Source organism: Hylobates moloch, unplaced genomic scaffold (genome assembly GCF_009828535.3).
Source record: "Hylobates moloch isolate HMO894 unplaced genomic scaffold, HMol_V3 SCAFFOLD_4, whole genome shotgun sequence".
Classification (NCBI taxonomy): domain Eukaryota; kingdom Metazoa; phylum Chordata; class Mammalia; order Primates; family Hylobatidae; genus Hylobates; species Hylobates moloch.
Window position 1 is genome coordinate 134,106,414 of NW_026652279.1, and position 17,465 is coordinate 134,123,878.

The 17,465-nt window shown below is 36.1% G+C and overlaps 1 protein-coding gene across 4 annotated transcripts in view; it reads left to right on the forward strand.

Annotated features, from left to right (window-relative positions):
• PIBF1 (progesterone immunomodulatory binding factor 1) overlaps nucleotides 1-17,465 on the forward strand; it is a 260,610-nt gene that overhangs the window by 180,795 nt on the left and 62,350 nt on the right. For 3 of the 4 annotated variants that reach the window (XM_032151003.2, XM_058437974.1, XM_058437973.1), the window contains exons 15-16: nucleotides 6,071-6,201; nucleotides 14,323-14,407. In XM_032151003.2, coding sequence (XP_032006894.1) covers nucleotides 6,071-6,201; nucleotides 14,323-14,407 — 216 coding nt within the window. The remainder of the gene's footprint in view (nucleotides 1-6,070; nucleotides 6,202-14,322; nucleotides 14,408-17,465) is intronic. The other variant, XR_009213290.1, reaches the window with a different exon arrangement.

A 17,465-nucleotide genomic window follows, 5' to 3' on the forward strand; every position in this document is an offset into this window, starting at 1 on the left:
GTTTTATCTAGAGTCACTTATTACGTATATGATTCCTGAGTCACTAATTACTAAGGCTTTCCTATAAGGAAAAGATTACTAACAATAGGCAATGTGAGCAATTGCAAAACTTTTTGAATAGTAATTGTTATAGTTACAGAAAGATTTTTGAAAACTCTATTGAAGGAATTAAATTCTAATAAATTACGTTTATTTCAAACATGGAGATTAGCATCACTTTTTATTCAGAGATATGTACTTTTTTCCTGACGAATGAAAATCAACATTAGGGATTTAGAAGCTTACAAACAGGTTTATAAAGAAATATATCTGTAACACTAACAGCATTATCATAGTATTTATTATCCAGAGTAAGGAGGTTATAGGTTTTATGTTAAAGTATACCTTTTGAAAGTAAGGTTTCTGGCCCTTAACTTTGTTTATAATATTAAAACCTTTAGCTGGGCATGGTGGTGCATGCCTGTGGTTCTGGCTACTCAAGAGGCTAAAGTAGGAGGTCCACTTGAGCCTGGGAGGTCGAGGCTGCAGTGAGCTGTGGCTCTGCACTCTAGCCTAGGCAACAGAGTGAGATCCTGTCCCAAAATAAAAAAAAAAAAAATATATATATATATATAAACCTAATATATATGTAACTACTTTCATGAAAAAATTGAACTAAAATAATTGAGACTGCTGCTGTATGTTTTGTGCAACTAAAATAATTGACGCTGCTACTGTATGTTTTGTGCAATTGAAATTAGATTTGGTATGTTTTAAACAGCTCATTCTAGACAGAAGTTAACTAAAATTCATAAATATTCTTAGTTATTCCCTGCCACCCTTTCCTCACACACACACTTGAACTGTTCTGCACTTTGAAACACAAAGCAACTTGTCAGTTCAGTTTATTCGGTTAGGGTCAGTTCTGTGAAAACAAAGCCAGAGCAATTGTTTGATTTAATTGACTAGAGAAACTGGTTATACAGGTTAGTAGAACTTAGTTTTATTTTTGTCCAGCTGCGTATTTGAATGTTCATAAAGTAACTTAGTAAACTAATAAGATTCCAGTGACATTGTAATAGATTTTAAAAAATGATTACCAAAGCAAATTAAAAAACATGCTGAAACCCAAACTATAGAAACTATTCATGGTATTTTTTTCTTTATGGCTCTACTTTCACTATAATGAAATGTGTTCCCCCAAAAAAGTAGTCTTCTTTTCTTTCACTGTTCATTTCCTTCTTTTTTTATTTTTTATTTTTTGAGGATTTTTTTTTCCTGGGCTGTAGTTAATATAGCTATCAGAAAATTTCCTGTACAATTTAGATGAATAAATGCTTTTACAGAATAGTTCTCTACGTGCAAGCAGACATCCTCTAACAGTTGGTCAGCCCCCTTTTGGCTTCAGTGTCCTCCTTACCCAGCCAACCTCATGGCTGATCATTTTAACAATGTTCTCATTACTATCCTTGATTCTTTCTGCCTCCCACCATACTTTCCACTATATCCATACCACTGGTCCCTGCTTCTTCAGCTCCTGGGCTTCTAATCACTCATTATTTTATTAAAATGAGTGGAAAACCAAAAAACTGATACGCTAAAGTATACTCTTAAAGGTCTTAATACTTTAAAAGTATATCGATCTCATGAACATAATTCATTTGAGAAAAAAAATACAAATCATTTCTCGTCCCAGGAAAACAGCAAATCTTTAATGGAACTTTTTAACAATTATGACAAAAAGCATGGAAAAATGTTTAAACATATATAAAAGGCTAGAAGTTTATCGCCAAAGAGTATCTAAAGGTCATAGAATAGTTAGGAATTCTGTCATTTTGTTTTGTGTAATAAATACCCGCTTCCTTACCCTTTCACCATAACAATAGGTATCCACCATTTTGTTGTGATTATCCAACTATAGAATACCTTTTTCAAGAACTCATTATATACCAACGTAGGAGCTTGCTGACACTGATAATGCTTTATTTAGTTTTGTAGTGACACACAATTACCATTTGCTTAGGAAAAAAAATAACAAAAACAAGTAAATTTTTTAAAACTATGGTTGAGTATATATAAGTTGATAAAAATCCTTTGGGAGAAAACTTTTGTCTTGTGTGTTAAGAGCATTAAATAGTCATACCCCTTAGCCTAGTGTGTCTTCCATTCTGAAAAAAAAATTAACAAAGCAAATACTAACTTAAGAAAAAAAACTACAGCACTGAAAAGATTTGTTGTAATATTGTTTATGCTAACAAATTATGTAAATTTTTATATATTGTTTATACTGACTTATAATTGATAACATTCTAAGTGTCTATTACTATACATAGTGTAAATTATGATACATTGGCTTTGGTAGGCAGTTTTGTAACCGCTAATAATATAAATACCATACTCTTAACAATCTAGAAAAATGATTCTGGGCCGGGCGCAGTGGCTCACGCTTGTAATCCCAGCACTTTGGGAGGCCGAGGCGGGTGGATCACGAGGTCAGGAGATTGAGACCACGGTGAAACCCCGTCTCTACTAAAAATACAAAAAAATTAGCCGGGCGTGGTGGCGGGCGCCTGTAGTCCCAGCTACTCGGAGAGGCTGAGGCAGGAGAATGGCGTGAACCCAGGAGACAGAGCTTGCAGTGAGCCGAGATTGCACCACTGCACTCCAGCCTGGGTGACAGAGCGAGACTCCGTCTCAAAAAAAAAAAAAAGAAAAATGATTCTGGTATAAGTTATGTGAAAAGGCACAACATAAAATTGTATATAGTACACTAACAATGAACTGTCTGACAAAGGAAATTAAGAAAACAATTCCATGTACAATAGCATCAAAAAGAAAAAAATACAGCCAGGCATGATGGCTCTGGACTTTGAAAGGCCAAGGCCAGGAGAATTGCTTGAGCTCAGGAGTTCAAGCCCATCCTGGGCAGCATAGGGAGACTGTCTCTATAAAAAATAAAATAAAATTAGCCAGGCGTGGTGGCTCATGCTTGTAGTCCCAGCTACTCGGGAGGTTGAGGTGGGAGGATTACTTGAGCCCAGGAGGTAGGCCGCAGTGAGCCATGATGTTGCCACTGCACTGCACTCCAGACTAGGTGACAGAGTGAGTCCCTGTCTCAAAAAAAAAAAAAAGAAGGAAGAAGAAAACATTTAGGAATAAATTAACCAAATGGACACAAGACATCCCATATTCATGGATTGGAAGATTTAATGTTGTTAGGATGATAATACTACCCAAAACATTCTACAAATTAGATTCAGTCCCTATCAAAAATCCCAATGGCATTTTTTACAGAAATGGAAAAACTGATCCTAAAATTCATATGGAATTTCAAGGAACCCTAAATGGCCAAAACAATCTTTAAAAGGAAAAACAAAGTTGTAGGGTTCATATTTCCAGATTTCTGAACTTACTGTAAAGCTACAGTCAGCAAAACAGTGTGCAACTAGAATAAGGATGGACGTAAAGACCCATGGAATATTAATAGAATAGAGCCCAGAAATAAACACTTGCCTATATGGCCAGTAGTTTTCAACAAGAGTGCCAGGACCACTTAATGGAGAAAAGCCGGTCTTTTCAACAAATGGGGCTGGTAAAACTGAGTATCTACATGCAAAAGAATGAAGTTGGACCCTTACCTTACACCATATTCAAAAACTAACTCAGACTGGATCGGAGACCTAAATTTAAGCATTAAAGGTATAAAATTCATAGAAGAAAACATAGGAGAAAATCATAACCTTGGATTTGGCAATTTCACCAAAAGGACAAGCACAAAAACATAAAATAGATAAATTGAACTTCCTAATTATAAAAAATTGTGAATTAAAGGAGATTATCAGCCAGACCCAATGGCTCATGCCTGTAATCCCAGCACTTTGGGAGGCCAAGGCAGGCAGATCACTTGAGGTCAGGAATCCGAGACCAGCCTGGCCAACATGGTGAAACCCCGTATCTACCAAAAATATGAAAATTAGCCAGGCATGGTGGCACACGCCTGTAATCCCAGCTACTCAGGAGGCTGAGGCAAGAGGATTTCTTGAATCCAGGAGGCAGAGATTGCAGTGAGCCGAGATCGCACCACTGCACTCCAGCCTGGGTGACAGAGCAAGACTCCATCTCAAAATAAGTAAGTAAATAAATAAATAAGATTATCAAGAAAGTGAAAAGACAACCCATAAAATGGAAGAAAATATTTGCAAATTACATATCTAATAAGACTATTATTAAGAATATATAAAGAACTCCTACAACTCAACAACAACAACAAGAAAAATCACAATTAAAATATAAACAAAAGACTTGGGAAGACTTCTCTCCAGAGAAGATATACGAATGCCCAGTTGCACGTGAAATAACATGCTTTGGCCAGGATATGGAGAAATTGGAATCAAATTTCTTTCTGGTAGGAATGTAAAATGGTATCACCACTGTGGAACCGTTGCAGTTCCTCAAAAAGTTAAATATAGAATTACCATATGACCTAACAGTTCTACTCCACTTCTAGGTAGCTACCCAACAGAAGTGAAACAAGAACTCAAGATATACGGTATTTGTGCACCAATGTTCATAGCAGCATTATTCACAATAGCCAAACAGTGGAAACCCAAGTATTCATCAAGAGATCAACGGATAAACAAAATGTACTATAAACATACAGTGGACTATTTTTTTTTTTTTTGAGGCGGAGTCTCGCTCTGCCGCCCAGGCTGGAGTGCAGTGGCGCGATCTCGGCTCACTGCAAGCTCCGCCTCCCGGGTTCACGCCATTCTCCTGCCTCAGCCTCTCCGAGTAGCTGGGACTACAGGCGCCCGCCACCACGCCCGGCTGATTTTTTTATATTTTTAGTAGAGACAGGGTTTCACCGTGGTCTCGATCTCCTGACCTCGTGATCCGCCCGCCTCGGCCTCCCAAAGTGCTGGGATTACAAGCGTGAGCCACCGCGCCCGGCCACAGTGGACTATTATTTACCATTAAAAGGAATGAAGTTCTGATACATGATATAACATAGATGAACTTTGAAAATGTCACATTAAGTGAAATAAGCAGACAGCAAAGGACAAATATTGTATTATTCCACTTATGTGAGGTATCTGGAATAGGCAAATTCACAGAGGCAGAAAGCAAGATACAGGTTTCCAGGGCCAGGAGGGAGGAGAAAATGGGGAGTTGTTGTTTAATGGGTACAGAGTTTCCATATGGGCTGATGAAAGTGTTCTGGAAATAGAAGTGGTAGCTATTCAACATTATGAATGTACTTAATGCCACTGAATTGTACACTTTTCACATGATTAAAATGGTAAATTTTACATTATATTTTAAACCACATTTGTCAAAAATTTATACATAATGATTTGGATATATAAATTATGTATTTTTAAAACAGAAGAGAATAAGAAGAAATGAAAAAATTATTGAATTATGATGTATTTTTAGTAGAAGTAAAGCTGAAATAAAAGATTTTAACTTTTAGCTAAGTGTTTCCATTTTAAAAAGATATATTTTATGTCAGCTTTTCAGACCAAGACAAATACTAAGAAAATTTAAGTTTATGCATTCTCAAAATTGCTATTAATATTTTATTTAAAATTTTTTCAGCCAGGCGAGGTGGCTCACACCCGTAGTCCCTGCACTTTGGGAGGCTGAGGCGGGCAGATCACCTGAGGTCAGGAGTTCAAGACCAGCCTGGCCAACATGGTGAAACCCCATCTCTACTAAAATTACAAAAATTAGTGGGGCATGGTGGCAGGCACCTGTAATCCCAGCTACTCGGAAAGCTGAGGCAGGAGAATCACTTGAACCTGGGAGGCAGAGGTTGCAGTGAGCCGAGATCGTGCCACTGCACTCTAGCCTGGGTGACAGAGCGAGATTGTCTCAAAACAAAACAAAACAAAAAAAATTATTGTTTATAGTTGCTATTAAGAATAGCTATATTGATTCACTCTTAAAACCTTCAAATTTACACAGGAAAAGCTTTTCAGAATAATTCATGTCAAAGGAATTTCTGTACTATATTTGTGCTAGAGTATTTTGAATGATTTTATTTTGTTGTCACATTTTCTAGATTTTAATGAAACCTGTGTTTCTTTAGCTTGACAGAGCCAATTCGCTATTAAACCAGACTCAACAGCCTTACAGGTATCTCATTGAATCAGTGCGTCAGAGAGATTCTAAAATTGATTCACTGACGGAATCTATTGCACAACTTGAGAAAGATGTCAGGTAAACCATCTACAAATCTTTTATTTGAATAATAAAAACATTGTTACCATATTGCTGCTGTAGATGAATTTGGGTTGTAAATCATGAACAGAAAATTTAAATAATGAAGGCGGTCTTAAATGTAATGAATAAGGTCACATCACATCAGGTGTTCACATTCCACCTGTGATCAGATGTCTTAGCATGGAAATAACAATGTTACACTTATGAGCATAACATTCCATCTATCCTAGAGGACACAACTGATATTGGTCCTTGTTTCCCTAGAACTCTTTAGTGTGGTATAGATTGACCAAAGGGAGAGGAGGAATAAAACCAGATGCCATTTGTGTCGTTAAAATGGCTTTTTAAACAACAACAACAAAAAATTTATATTTACTTAGATTTATGTTGATTTTTCCAAGGAATTTTTAGGCTTTTCTTCTGACCTTTTACATGAAAGTAACTTTTAAGTGTAAATAAATAAATTTCTTTCACTTCCTTAATTTGTAATTGTTTTTGTATGAGATCTTATCCAAAAAAAATTTGCTATGACCATTTTGGTTTTTTAAACTGAAATTAAAGAATGAAGATATGTGTAAATGAAACAGTTTTACTTATGGATAGATGGTTAGTTTGCTTAGTTATTAGATTTGTAAGATTGTAGGAATAATTTAGATTTTTATGGGTAAACCATTAACTGATTATAAATGTAAAAGCAGAGAATTAAGTGGGAATAGAAATGGTTAAATCAAGGAATTGGAAAACAATAAGGAGAAGATGGTTGTTAAATCCAGGTTTCTTAAAGTATGCAAACAAAAATATAAAACTATTGGTAACTAATTCCAAAGTATAAATGTTATTTTTAATGAATCACAATAATTACCTTCTTTCGTTTCTACCCCACCAACATAATTGGTCTAGAACTTTATTCCTGTTCTTAATTTTTTATTATTTGTTTAAATAATTTAGAAGCACATTTATACCTTAAATGTGTCAAAATAAATAAGTTTGTTTCTAGATTAATTTTAAAGTTAAAAATTCTGTATACAACCTACAATAATAAATTAATTGTTCTATAGTTCTTGGGGACAATAGAAATTATGTCTTTCACAATTCACTGGGCACCTGATTATCTTAGGGAAATTGAAGAAAGAACCCCAAATAGAATTTTTTCTGCCTATGTTACATATTTCTGTTAAATTTGAATATTTTATGGCCAGGGCGCAGTGGTTCACATCTGTAATCCCAGCACTTTGGGAGGCTGAGGCGGGCAGATCACCTGAGGTCAGGAGTTCTAGACCAGCCTGGCCAACACAGTGAAACCCTGTCTCGACTACAAATACAAAAGTTAGCTGAGCATGGTAGTGCGTGCGTGTAGTCCCAGCCACTCTGGAGGCTGAGACAGGAGAATCACTTGAACCGGGGAGACGGAGGTTGCAGTGAGCTGAGATCATTTCACTGCACTCCAGCTTGGGCAACAGAGTGAGACTCTGTCTCAAAAAATATTAAAATTAAAATTAAATTTTGAATCTTTTTTTTTTTTTTTTTTTGAAACAGAGTCTCACTCTGTCAACCAGGCTGGAGTGCAATGATGTGATCTCTGCTCACTATAACCTCTGCCTCCCGGGTTCAAGTGATTCTCCTGCCTCAGCCTCCTGAGTAGCTAAGATTACAGGCACACGCTGCCACGCCCAGCTAATTTTTGTATTTTTAGTAGAGACAGGGTTTCACCATGTTGGTCAGGCTGGTCTTGAACTCCTGACCTCATGATCTGCCCACTTCGGCCTCCCAAAGTGCTAGGATTAAAGGTGTGAGACACCGTGCCTGGCCTTAAAATTTGAATCTTTTGTATGTCTTATTTTACCATTATATTCTTGTGATGGGGAGGTATATAAAAATCCTGAGGGAAAAAATTACTTCTTTCACAGTTATCTCCAAACAAATTTATTTGATTATTTATTTTACTAAGAATTAAGGTAGCTTAAAATGTTTAATATAGAGAAAATAATAGCTAGCTGCAGGAGAAAATTATAAAGATGAACAAATTCAGCCATAGAGAAATTAAGCAACTTGTCTTCTAAGAACATGCAACATTGTAATAGAGTCAGAATTCAATTTTATATCTGTCTGCTTGCTAATTCTGTTCTCCTAACCATTAGGTTATACTGCCCCTCTATGTTCTATTCTGAATAAGGGATAATATTTCTTTAGCTAAAATAAGGAAGAGATCAAAAAAATAGTGTATCATAGTGATTAAAAGTAGCACTTTAATGAGTTAATCGTTGTTGAAGCGGGATGATAGATATATCAGGGTTTGCTATTACATATTTTCTCTTCTGAAATATTCTATAATAAAATTTTTTAAAAAACAGATTTTAAAAGGAAGTTTTCAAATTCACCTCAGTACTTAGCTTTGAGTTAGGGCAAGTAATTTAAACTCTCTAATACCTCTGTTGTCCAATAGAACTTTCTATAATGATATAAATATTCCATATCTGGCTGGGCGCAGTGGCTGAAGCCTGTAATCCCAGCACTTTGGGAGGCCGAGGCAGGCGGATCACGAGATCAGGAGATCGAGACCATCCTGGCTAACACGGTGAAACCCTGTCTCTACTAAAAATACAAAAATTAGCCGGGTGTAGTGGCGGGCCTGTAGTCCCAGCTACTCGGGAGGCTGAGGCAGGAGAATGGCGTGAACCCGGGAGGCAGAGCTTGCAGTGAGCCGAGATTGCGCCACTGCACTCCAACCTGGGCGACAGAGCCAGACTCTGTCTCCAAAAAAAAAAAATTCCATATCAGTGCTTTCCAGTATGGTAGCCACTAGCTAGCCACATAGCCACATATAGATGTTGAGCATTTGTTTTGGGGTTTTGTTGTTGTTCTTTTTTTTTTTTTTTCTTTGAGACGGAGTTTCACTCTTGTCACCCAGGCTGGAGTACAATGGTGCGATCTCGGCTCACTGCAACCTCCGCCTCCCAGGTTCAAGTGATTCTCCTGTCTCAGCCTCCCGAGTAGCTGGGATTACAAGCACCCACCACCACAGCCGGCTAATTTTTGTATTTTTAGTAAAGATGAGGTTTCACCATGTTGGCCAGGGTGTTCTTGAACTCCTGACCTCAAATGATCCGCTGGCCTTGGCCTCCCAAAGTGCTGGGATTACAGGCATGAGCCACCACACCCAACCTGAGCATTTGAAATGTGGCTACTGTTACTGAGGAACTAAATTTTTAATTCTATTAAAATTAAATTGTTTAAATTATCTTTAATTTTATTTTTAATTTTATTAAAATTAAAGATAATTTTAATTGCCCTAGTGGCCAATGGCTGTGGTATTGCACAGTACAGCCAGTTTCCTCATATGTGAAATGAGAGTGGTGCCAAGGCAGGCAGATTGCCTGAGCCCAGGAATTTGAGACCAGCCTGGACAACATGGCAAAACCATGTTTGGTTTTGTCTCTACAAAAAATACAGAAAAATTAGCCAGCGTGATGGCACGCTTCTGTAGTCCTGGCTACTCAGGAGGCTGAGGTGGGAGGATGACTTGAGCCTGGGACGTGGAGGTTGCAATGAGCAACTGCACTCCAGCCTGGGTGGCAAAGCAAAACTCTGTCTCAAAAAAAATAAATAAATAAAAATAATGAGAGTGGTCCTAACAGCAACTGATTGATGGGGTTATTCTGAGGAATAAATGATATAATCTTCATAATATACACAGATATAATAGTGCCTAAACATTATATTCAACAGTGTTCAATAAATGTTTGCCATTCTTAGTACTTACCATACATGTAACAAATTTTTGGTTGAAAATTATATTAAAAATGAGAAATAACATTTCTCAAAATATGTTGAATTTCAACAAAAATTAAGACTCCCTTAATAACAGCAACAGTTTTCATAAAGGCCATGTCATTTATGGAATTAATTACCAAGAAAAATTTTGTACTAAACATGAGTCCTTTAATGTTGTCTTGTGTTTCATAAATTCATTGTGTGATATTTTAGTACATTCTGAACTGATAATTCACAGGATATGAAATCTTATTCTTAATTGAAGCAACTACCTTCTAAAGTGAAAAGTTATTAATACTTTCAGTAGTTTAATTACGACACTTGAGATGTTGCTATAGGTGTACCCTGGTTACATGAATGAAATGCTGTGATGTAACAATGCCATTAAAAAGTCAGCTCGGCCAGTAATTCAGATATGGTAGGATAGATCACAGTTCTGTATACCCACATTCCTTCATCCCTCCTCTAAGCAGATGGCATTTCAAATCCTAGAGTGGAATTATCCTGGGCTTTAAATACACATCAGGCTGGTTTCTCTCCTTATGGTAAATGTGTCTGTAAAATTACATATTAATATGAACCTGAAGGGGTAGTTGTGAAAATTAAATTAAGGAACATATATAAAGCTTTGGCATTTAGGAGAATCTCAGTAAATGTTACTTCCCTCCCCTTGTCTTTTATTTGAAATTTAAACATTAATGATGCCCATCCAAAAGCATTATCAAGTTATTATGTTCCTTAGAAAACAAACAGTAAAATTCCTATTGCTCATTGCTAGGTGTTGATGTTGTAAAAAATATTTACATCAATTGATGATTTTTAAATGTTTTTCTAATTCAATAAAAACTCTTTGAAGAACTGAATAATTGTATGCTTTTCTTAGAAAATTAAACAATACCACTATACCATACTTACCCCTTGAAAATCAACTATTTATACAATATATTCAATTTCTAGAAAGGCTAGAGTAAATATGCACTAAAATGAAATCATCGTAAACACATTAAAAGCTAACATTTGAGATGTCACTATTAACTGCTTTAAATTCCCCTATCATTAAAGTAATACTTTATTATAAAAGTAGTACTGTTAACTTTCTTCCACCAAGCCACAAGAGACACTCTGCGTAATACAGTTTGATCTCTACTTCAGAAAGGAAGGAAGCTTGGAAAGAGAATAATTAGCATAATTTTCTTTGCCTGTTGTCAGTTCTCAGTTTATTCTTAACTGGTAGTTAAAGATAAGACTACATTACCAACTTCTCTTACAAAGCTACCCCAGAGTATATTGATCCAGGAAGTTATGGAACAATATATCAGAAATGTTTTCATATTGCAGGTGAAACAGAGCCATAAACATGAATTTCTAAGTAATAATTAACAGTGAATTGAACAATTATGGGTGTAATATACCATTCAAGATAGATGTGCTTATAAGGAGATTTGTTTTGTAGTTGTTTTATGAGTCACTCATAGAAACTTTGTATTTTCAAAGGTAAGTTTCCACTGTTATGAAATATGTCTTATGAAGACTAAAATTCTATTGAGTAACTACATACTAGAAGAAGAGTGAATATAATAATCATCATATTCAGTTTTAGAGACGCACATGTTAAAGGTTGTCTCCCTGTGGTTCGAGTATGTTATAAAGAAGACGAAATATATACCCAGATATTGTAATCACAGCAATATTGTCTGGGAAGTCCACATTGTTTGTAATAAACTCATGTCTTACAGATACAACATAATTATTCTGCAAGCCAGTTTATCCCCCCCACCATTTATTCCATGTATATACGGTTGTTTTGCTATTTAATTATAGAATACTTTATTTTTGAAAAGTTAAAGACGACAATATAAAAGCATTTGTAAAGAATTATCCAGTCAAAATCCTTTAATTACCTCGACATTCCATTCCGATTACACTACATATTCTTTAGAAGAGCCTGTTGATATTTGAGACAGAGAGTGAGTGTGTGTGTGTGTATGCACTGAATGTGAGTATATGCTTATATACCGTGGTTTTAAGTGTACGTGTATATGAACATAGACACATATATGTTCCTTAAAAATTCCTAGTCCTATTTACTGGATATTTAAATTTGAAAAATATTTTACCTTCAAAGTGATTCCAGCTAAAGAGGTAGTTAGAATTCTAGAGTTAGAGAAACATGTGATCCTTACCATGCTTTGGAGACTCTAGCAGAACATGGCACTCAGTTTCCTTTATACTGTTTTGTTCTTTTCAACTCCTCAGCTTTTGTAGGATCTCTGGCGCCTAACTCTAAAAGTCAGTTTGTTTTTCAGCTGAGCTGCTTACCTTTATTGGCGTTTAATTACTGTTTTACTCTGATGCCTATTTTTTTATCTAAATTAGTAATACTGTATAACATTTATATAGAGTTTTATGAGTTCAACACTTTATATAATCATTCACATAGCCCTTTGACATACGTGAGTATTATGTTCTACTTTTACAGATATAAAAACTGAGGTTCAGTGGGGTGGTATGTGTTATGCTTTACAGCACACATTTGAGTCTGAGTCAGTGGCACAGTTGGGAACAGAAGTCAAAATTGCATCTAGTCCGTCTCCTCAGAGGACAAACTATGATGCCTCCTTCTCGATTACTTGGAAAGAGAAGAATGTGGGCTTTCCCTCTTAAGTCCTTTGAATTAGCAGTTGCTGCAGAATGCCTACTACTGTTTCTTGAATTAAAAAAAAAAATGTCTGCCAAATATTATTCTAAAAATTAGTGGCTTTCATTTATCTATTTATTTATTTATTTATTTATTTATTTATTTATTTATTTATTTATTTATTTTTGAGAGAGCCTCACTCTGTCTCCCAGGCTGGAATACAGTGGAGCATCATAGCTCACTGCACCCTCAAACTCCTGGGCTCGAGCGATCCTCCTACCTCATCCTTTGATGTAGCTGGGACTAAAGGTGCATGTCTCCACACCTGGCTAACATTTTTTTTTAAGAAATGGGGTCTCTCTATGTTGCCCAGACTAGGCTCGAACTCCTGGGCTCATGCAGTTCTCCAGCCTCATCTCCCAAAGTGCTAGGATTACAGGCATGAGCCAGTGTGCCGTGCCTCCATTTTCTTAAAGTAGAACTTAAGTAGAACTTTAAAAATGTTTTTACCGGTCAGGTACAGTGGCTCACGCCTATAATCCCAGCACTTTGGGAGGCCGAGGTGGGCAGATCGCGTGAGGTCGGGAATTCGAGACCAGCCTGGCCAGCATGGTGAAACTCCATCTCTACTAAAAATACAAAAATTAGCCGGGCGTGGTGGCACACACCTGTAGTCCCAGCCACTCAGACGGCTGAGGTGGGAAAATCAGTTGAACCCAGGAGGCAGAGGCAGAGGTTGCAGTGAGCCGAGATCACGCCACTGCACTCCAGCCTGGGCGACAGAGCGAGACTCTGTCTCAAAAAAAAAAAAAAAAAAAAAAAAATGTTTTTACCTATTTAAAACAATTCTTGTTAGTTTTACCCTCACAAATTTTGTCTTTTTTTTTAATTGTAATAATTCATTAGATAATTGCCACCATGCCAGGCCAGAAATTGAAAATCAAACTAATAATTTGGAGACAAGCATTCTTTTTTCAAGTTTATCACAGACTAAATACCTGATTCACTTACTTAACTCAATTATATACCTGATAATTTAGTTTGTAAAATATTACTTTCAGTTTTAAGGATGTTTTAATTTGTCTTCTAGTATCTTGTGTTGTAATAGTTTGCTGACATATAGTACTTCTTACCTTTTATGTGAGTTTCACTTTATCTTTTTACATTTTAGTAGTAAATAGTCACCTTTAAAACATTAATTTTATGCCTATACTAGGCAGGAAAGTGTTCTCAGACAGCATCTCAGTTACGTTGTCAAATGGATTCTTAAAAGAAGAAAAGCTGGGTGCAGTGATGTATGCCTGTAGTCCCAGATACTTAGGAGGCTGAAGCAGGAAGATTGCTTGAGCCCAGGAGTTTGAGGCTTGTAGTTCATTGTTACCACGTCTGTGAATAGCCACTGCACTCCAGCCTGGGCAACACAGCAAGACTCCATCTCTTAAAAAAAAAAAAAAGAGAGAGAGAAAGAAAAGAGGAGAGGGAAGAAAGAAAAGAAAAAAAGAAAGGAAAAGAAAAGAAAAAGAATCTTCTGACAAAATAGGCCATTCATTAGGCCAAACATTTTGGTGGCTGGTCTGGAATATTTATGGACTATAAATTTATCTTTAGTTCAAACCATCAGATTCATGTTTATTCTTTTAATATTTACAGTTTATTAACTATATTTATACTAACATAATGACTTTTTAAAACTTGGGTTTTTTTTTCAGCAACTTAAATAAAGAAAAGTCAGCTTTACTACAGACGAAGAATCAAATGGCATTAGATTTAGAACAACTTCTAAATCATCGTGAGGTATTTTTCCTATTTTGTCATAATTTTAATCATTTTAGGCTTTTTTAAAAACTGCTATCAGGTTAAAATTATTGGATCCCGGTTGTGCATGTTCATTAATGACTTCTCTTATTTATGTCTCACTGTAATTTTGTCCTTTTTTATTCAATTTTTGATATACTTCTTAGAGTTAATTCTTATTCCTAGAATGCCCCTTCTTGTTGTGCTGATAGCTGTCACTGAATTTCCCCATATTATTTAATAATAATCTGTTTTATCTTATTCTGCAACTAAACAGTAAATTTCCTTAGTGTGCCTCTTGTCTTCTTTATCAATGTATGCCCAGTGCCTGTAGTGTAGATAGAGTATTTGTGTTGAGCTTTAAAGTTCATAAAATTATTTTCTTTTCTTCATTTGTTCCCTACCAAAATTCTTTTAGAGTAAATATAATTCCTATTTTATAGATGGAGAAATGAGTTTTAAGTGGCTTGCCCATGGCAGTTAGTAACTAAGAGATAAGTCCTGTTTTGTTTTGTTTTTTCCTTTAAGGTTTATTAAGGTATAATCTACAAAGAATAAAACTCACCTTTTTTAGCATACATGTCTGTGATTTTTGACAAATGCACACAGTTATGTCAGCACCACCACAATCAATATATAGAATAGTTCCATTACTCCACAAAATTCCCTCATTACCCCTTTTTAGCTGACCCTTTTCCTCAACCCCCAGCCCTATCAACCACTGGTGTATTTTCTGTACCTATTGTTTATCTTTTACAAAATGCTATAAAAGTGAAATTATCAGTATATAGCCTTTTGAGTCTGGCTTTTCTCAGTTACAATAGTACATTTGCAATTCATCTATGTTGTTGCAATATAGATGTATAGTATATTGACCTCAAGTGATCCGCCTGCCTCAGCCTCCCAAAGTGCTGGGATTACAGGTGTGAGCCTGTATATACATCTACATTAGTCATATGTTTCCTTTTTATTGCTGAGTAATAAGCCATTATATGGATGTAACCCAGTTTGTTAATTCATTCGCAGTTTATGGACATTTGAGTTGTTTCCATTTGAGGACATCTCCAAATAAAATAGCTGTAAACAATTATGTACACATTTTTATTTAAACATAAGTTTCCATTTCTCTTGGGTAAATACCCAGGAACATGATTACTGCGTTGTATGGCAGGTGTATGTTTAAGTTTATAAGAAACTGTCAAAATTTTCCAAAGTTACTATACTTTTGCATTCCCCCTCTATGATGAATGAGAGTTCCAGTTTCTGTGCATCCTCACCAACCACTGGTATTGTTAACACAAAGCCTTTTTTCTACTGAACTATCACTGCCTCTTCTTAGCCATCTTTTTACCATTTTGTTATTCTAATAGAAAAAGAAACTTTTTTTTTTTTTTTTTTTGAGGCAGGGTCTCGCTCTGTCACCCAGGCTGAAGTGCAGTGGCATGAACTCGGCTCATGGCAACCTCTGCCTTCCGAGTTCAAGCGAATCTCTTGGCTTAACCTCCTGAGTACCCAGGATTACAGGTGCATGCCACCATGCCATCTAATTTTTGTGTTTTTAATAGAGACTGGGTTTCGGCATGGTTGGCCAGGCTGATCTTAAATTCCTGACCTCAAGTGATCTGCCCGCCTCAGCCTCCCAAAGTGCTGGGATTACAGGTGTGAGCCACCGCGCCCGACCAGAAAACAAAACATTTAAAACATATCGTTGGTTTATGAGTATCCTCATACTAGTCTGGGAGAGGTACACCAGATGTTGGGAAGAAATTACTGGGAGAATATTGTTGAGAGAGGGGACTGGAAACTTACTGGAAGCAGTTCAAAGGTATATATCCTAGAGATGATGTCAGAAGAATTGGAGGATTGTCTGTATCTGAGAAATGGCATTGGAGTGAGTTCTCTTAAAGGTGTCTTCTATGTGATGGATGAAAAGGATAAGAAAGTGTCCCAGGACTGGATTGTAATGATAACATTTAGGAAGATAAGTCAATCTAACAACAGGTTACAGAGCTAGGAAAAGCTTCTCTGAAGATATTTATTCTTTCTTCTGAGTTCGGACATTCTAGACCTTATCCATCACTGCTGCTATCACTTATGTCCTAGGATTCTGCTTTCAAGTAATTGTTTCTTCACTGTGGAAACCTGATTCATTCACTATGTGAAATTTTCACAAGTGTTTTTGAAATTAAATATTTAAGAGTAGTAACTACAGATGACCATTCAGCCATATCAACTACATTTTTTTAAAGCTAGATATTAATTTTTTCTTCAGAATGGCAATTCTCATTTGATTTTAAGGGGATGTGCTACATTGAAAAATATATGAGCAGTTCCAACACTTGGAATCACATTACTCATGAGTCCAAATAAAAACCAAAAAACTTTGCATGGTGGATTGAGAAGAAAATACGTTTAAGCATGCAAATTAAATTCTAGCAGAGCGGGGCACAGTGTCACACACCTGTAGTCCCAGGTACTCTGGAGGCTAAGGCAGGAGGATCACTTGAGCACAAGAGTTTGAGACTATAGTGCACTCTGATCTCACCTGTGAATAGCCACTGCACTCCAGCCTGAGCAACGTAGTGCAACCCTGTCTTTTAAAAAAGAAAGAAAGAGAAAGAGGGAGGAAAGGTTAGAGGGAAGGAGAGGAAGAAGAAGGAAGAAAGGAAGGGAAGGAGGGAGAAATTTAAACACTAGCAAGATGTAACTACTCATTAATTGCCTACTACTACATGTCATTACTGATATTTGTATGGATGCATATTTAGATAATTGTCAGTTTTTATATATTTGACAGTATATCTTTATTTTGGCAAGTATGTCTTAATAATTTAACATTGTATAGCTTTTGATGATACCAAACATCTAAAGAAAGGCAACTTTTTTTGTTTTAAAGCAAAGTAAAAATTAAAGCTTAGTAAAACAAATCTGATGTTATTAATCATTTTCTAAGAAACCATTTACTACCAACTTACATCATATATGCATATGCAAAGGCCTCTGCAAATTGCATATATGGAAAGAAAACAGCTGGTGTGACCCCCTAGAAATGCTTGGC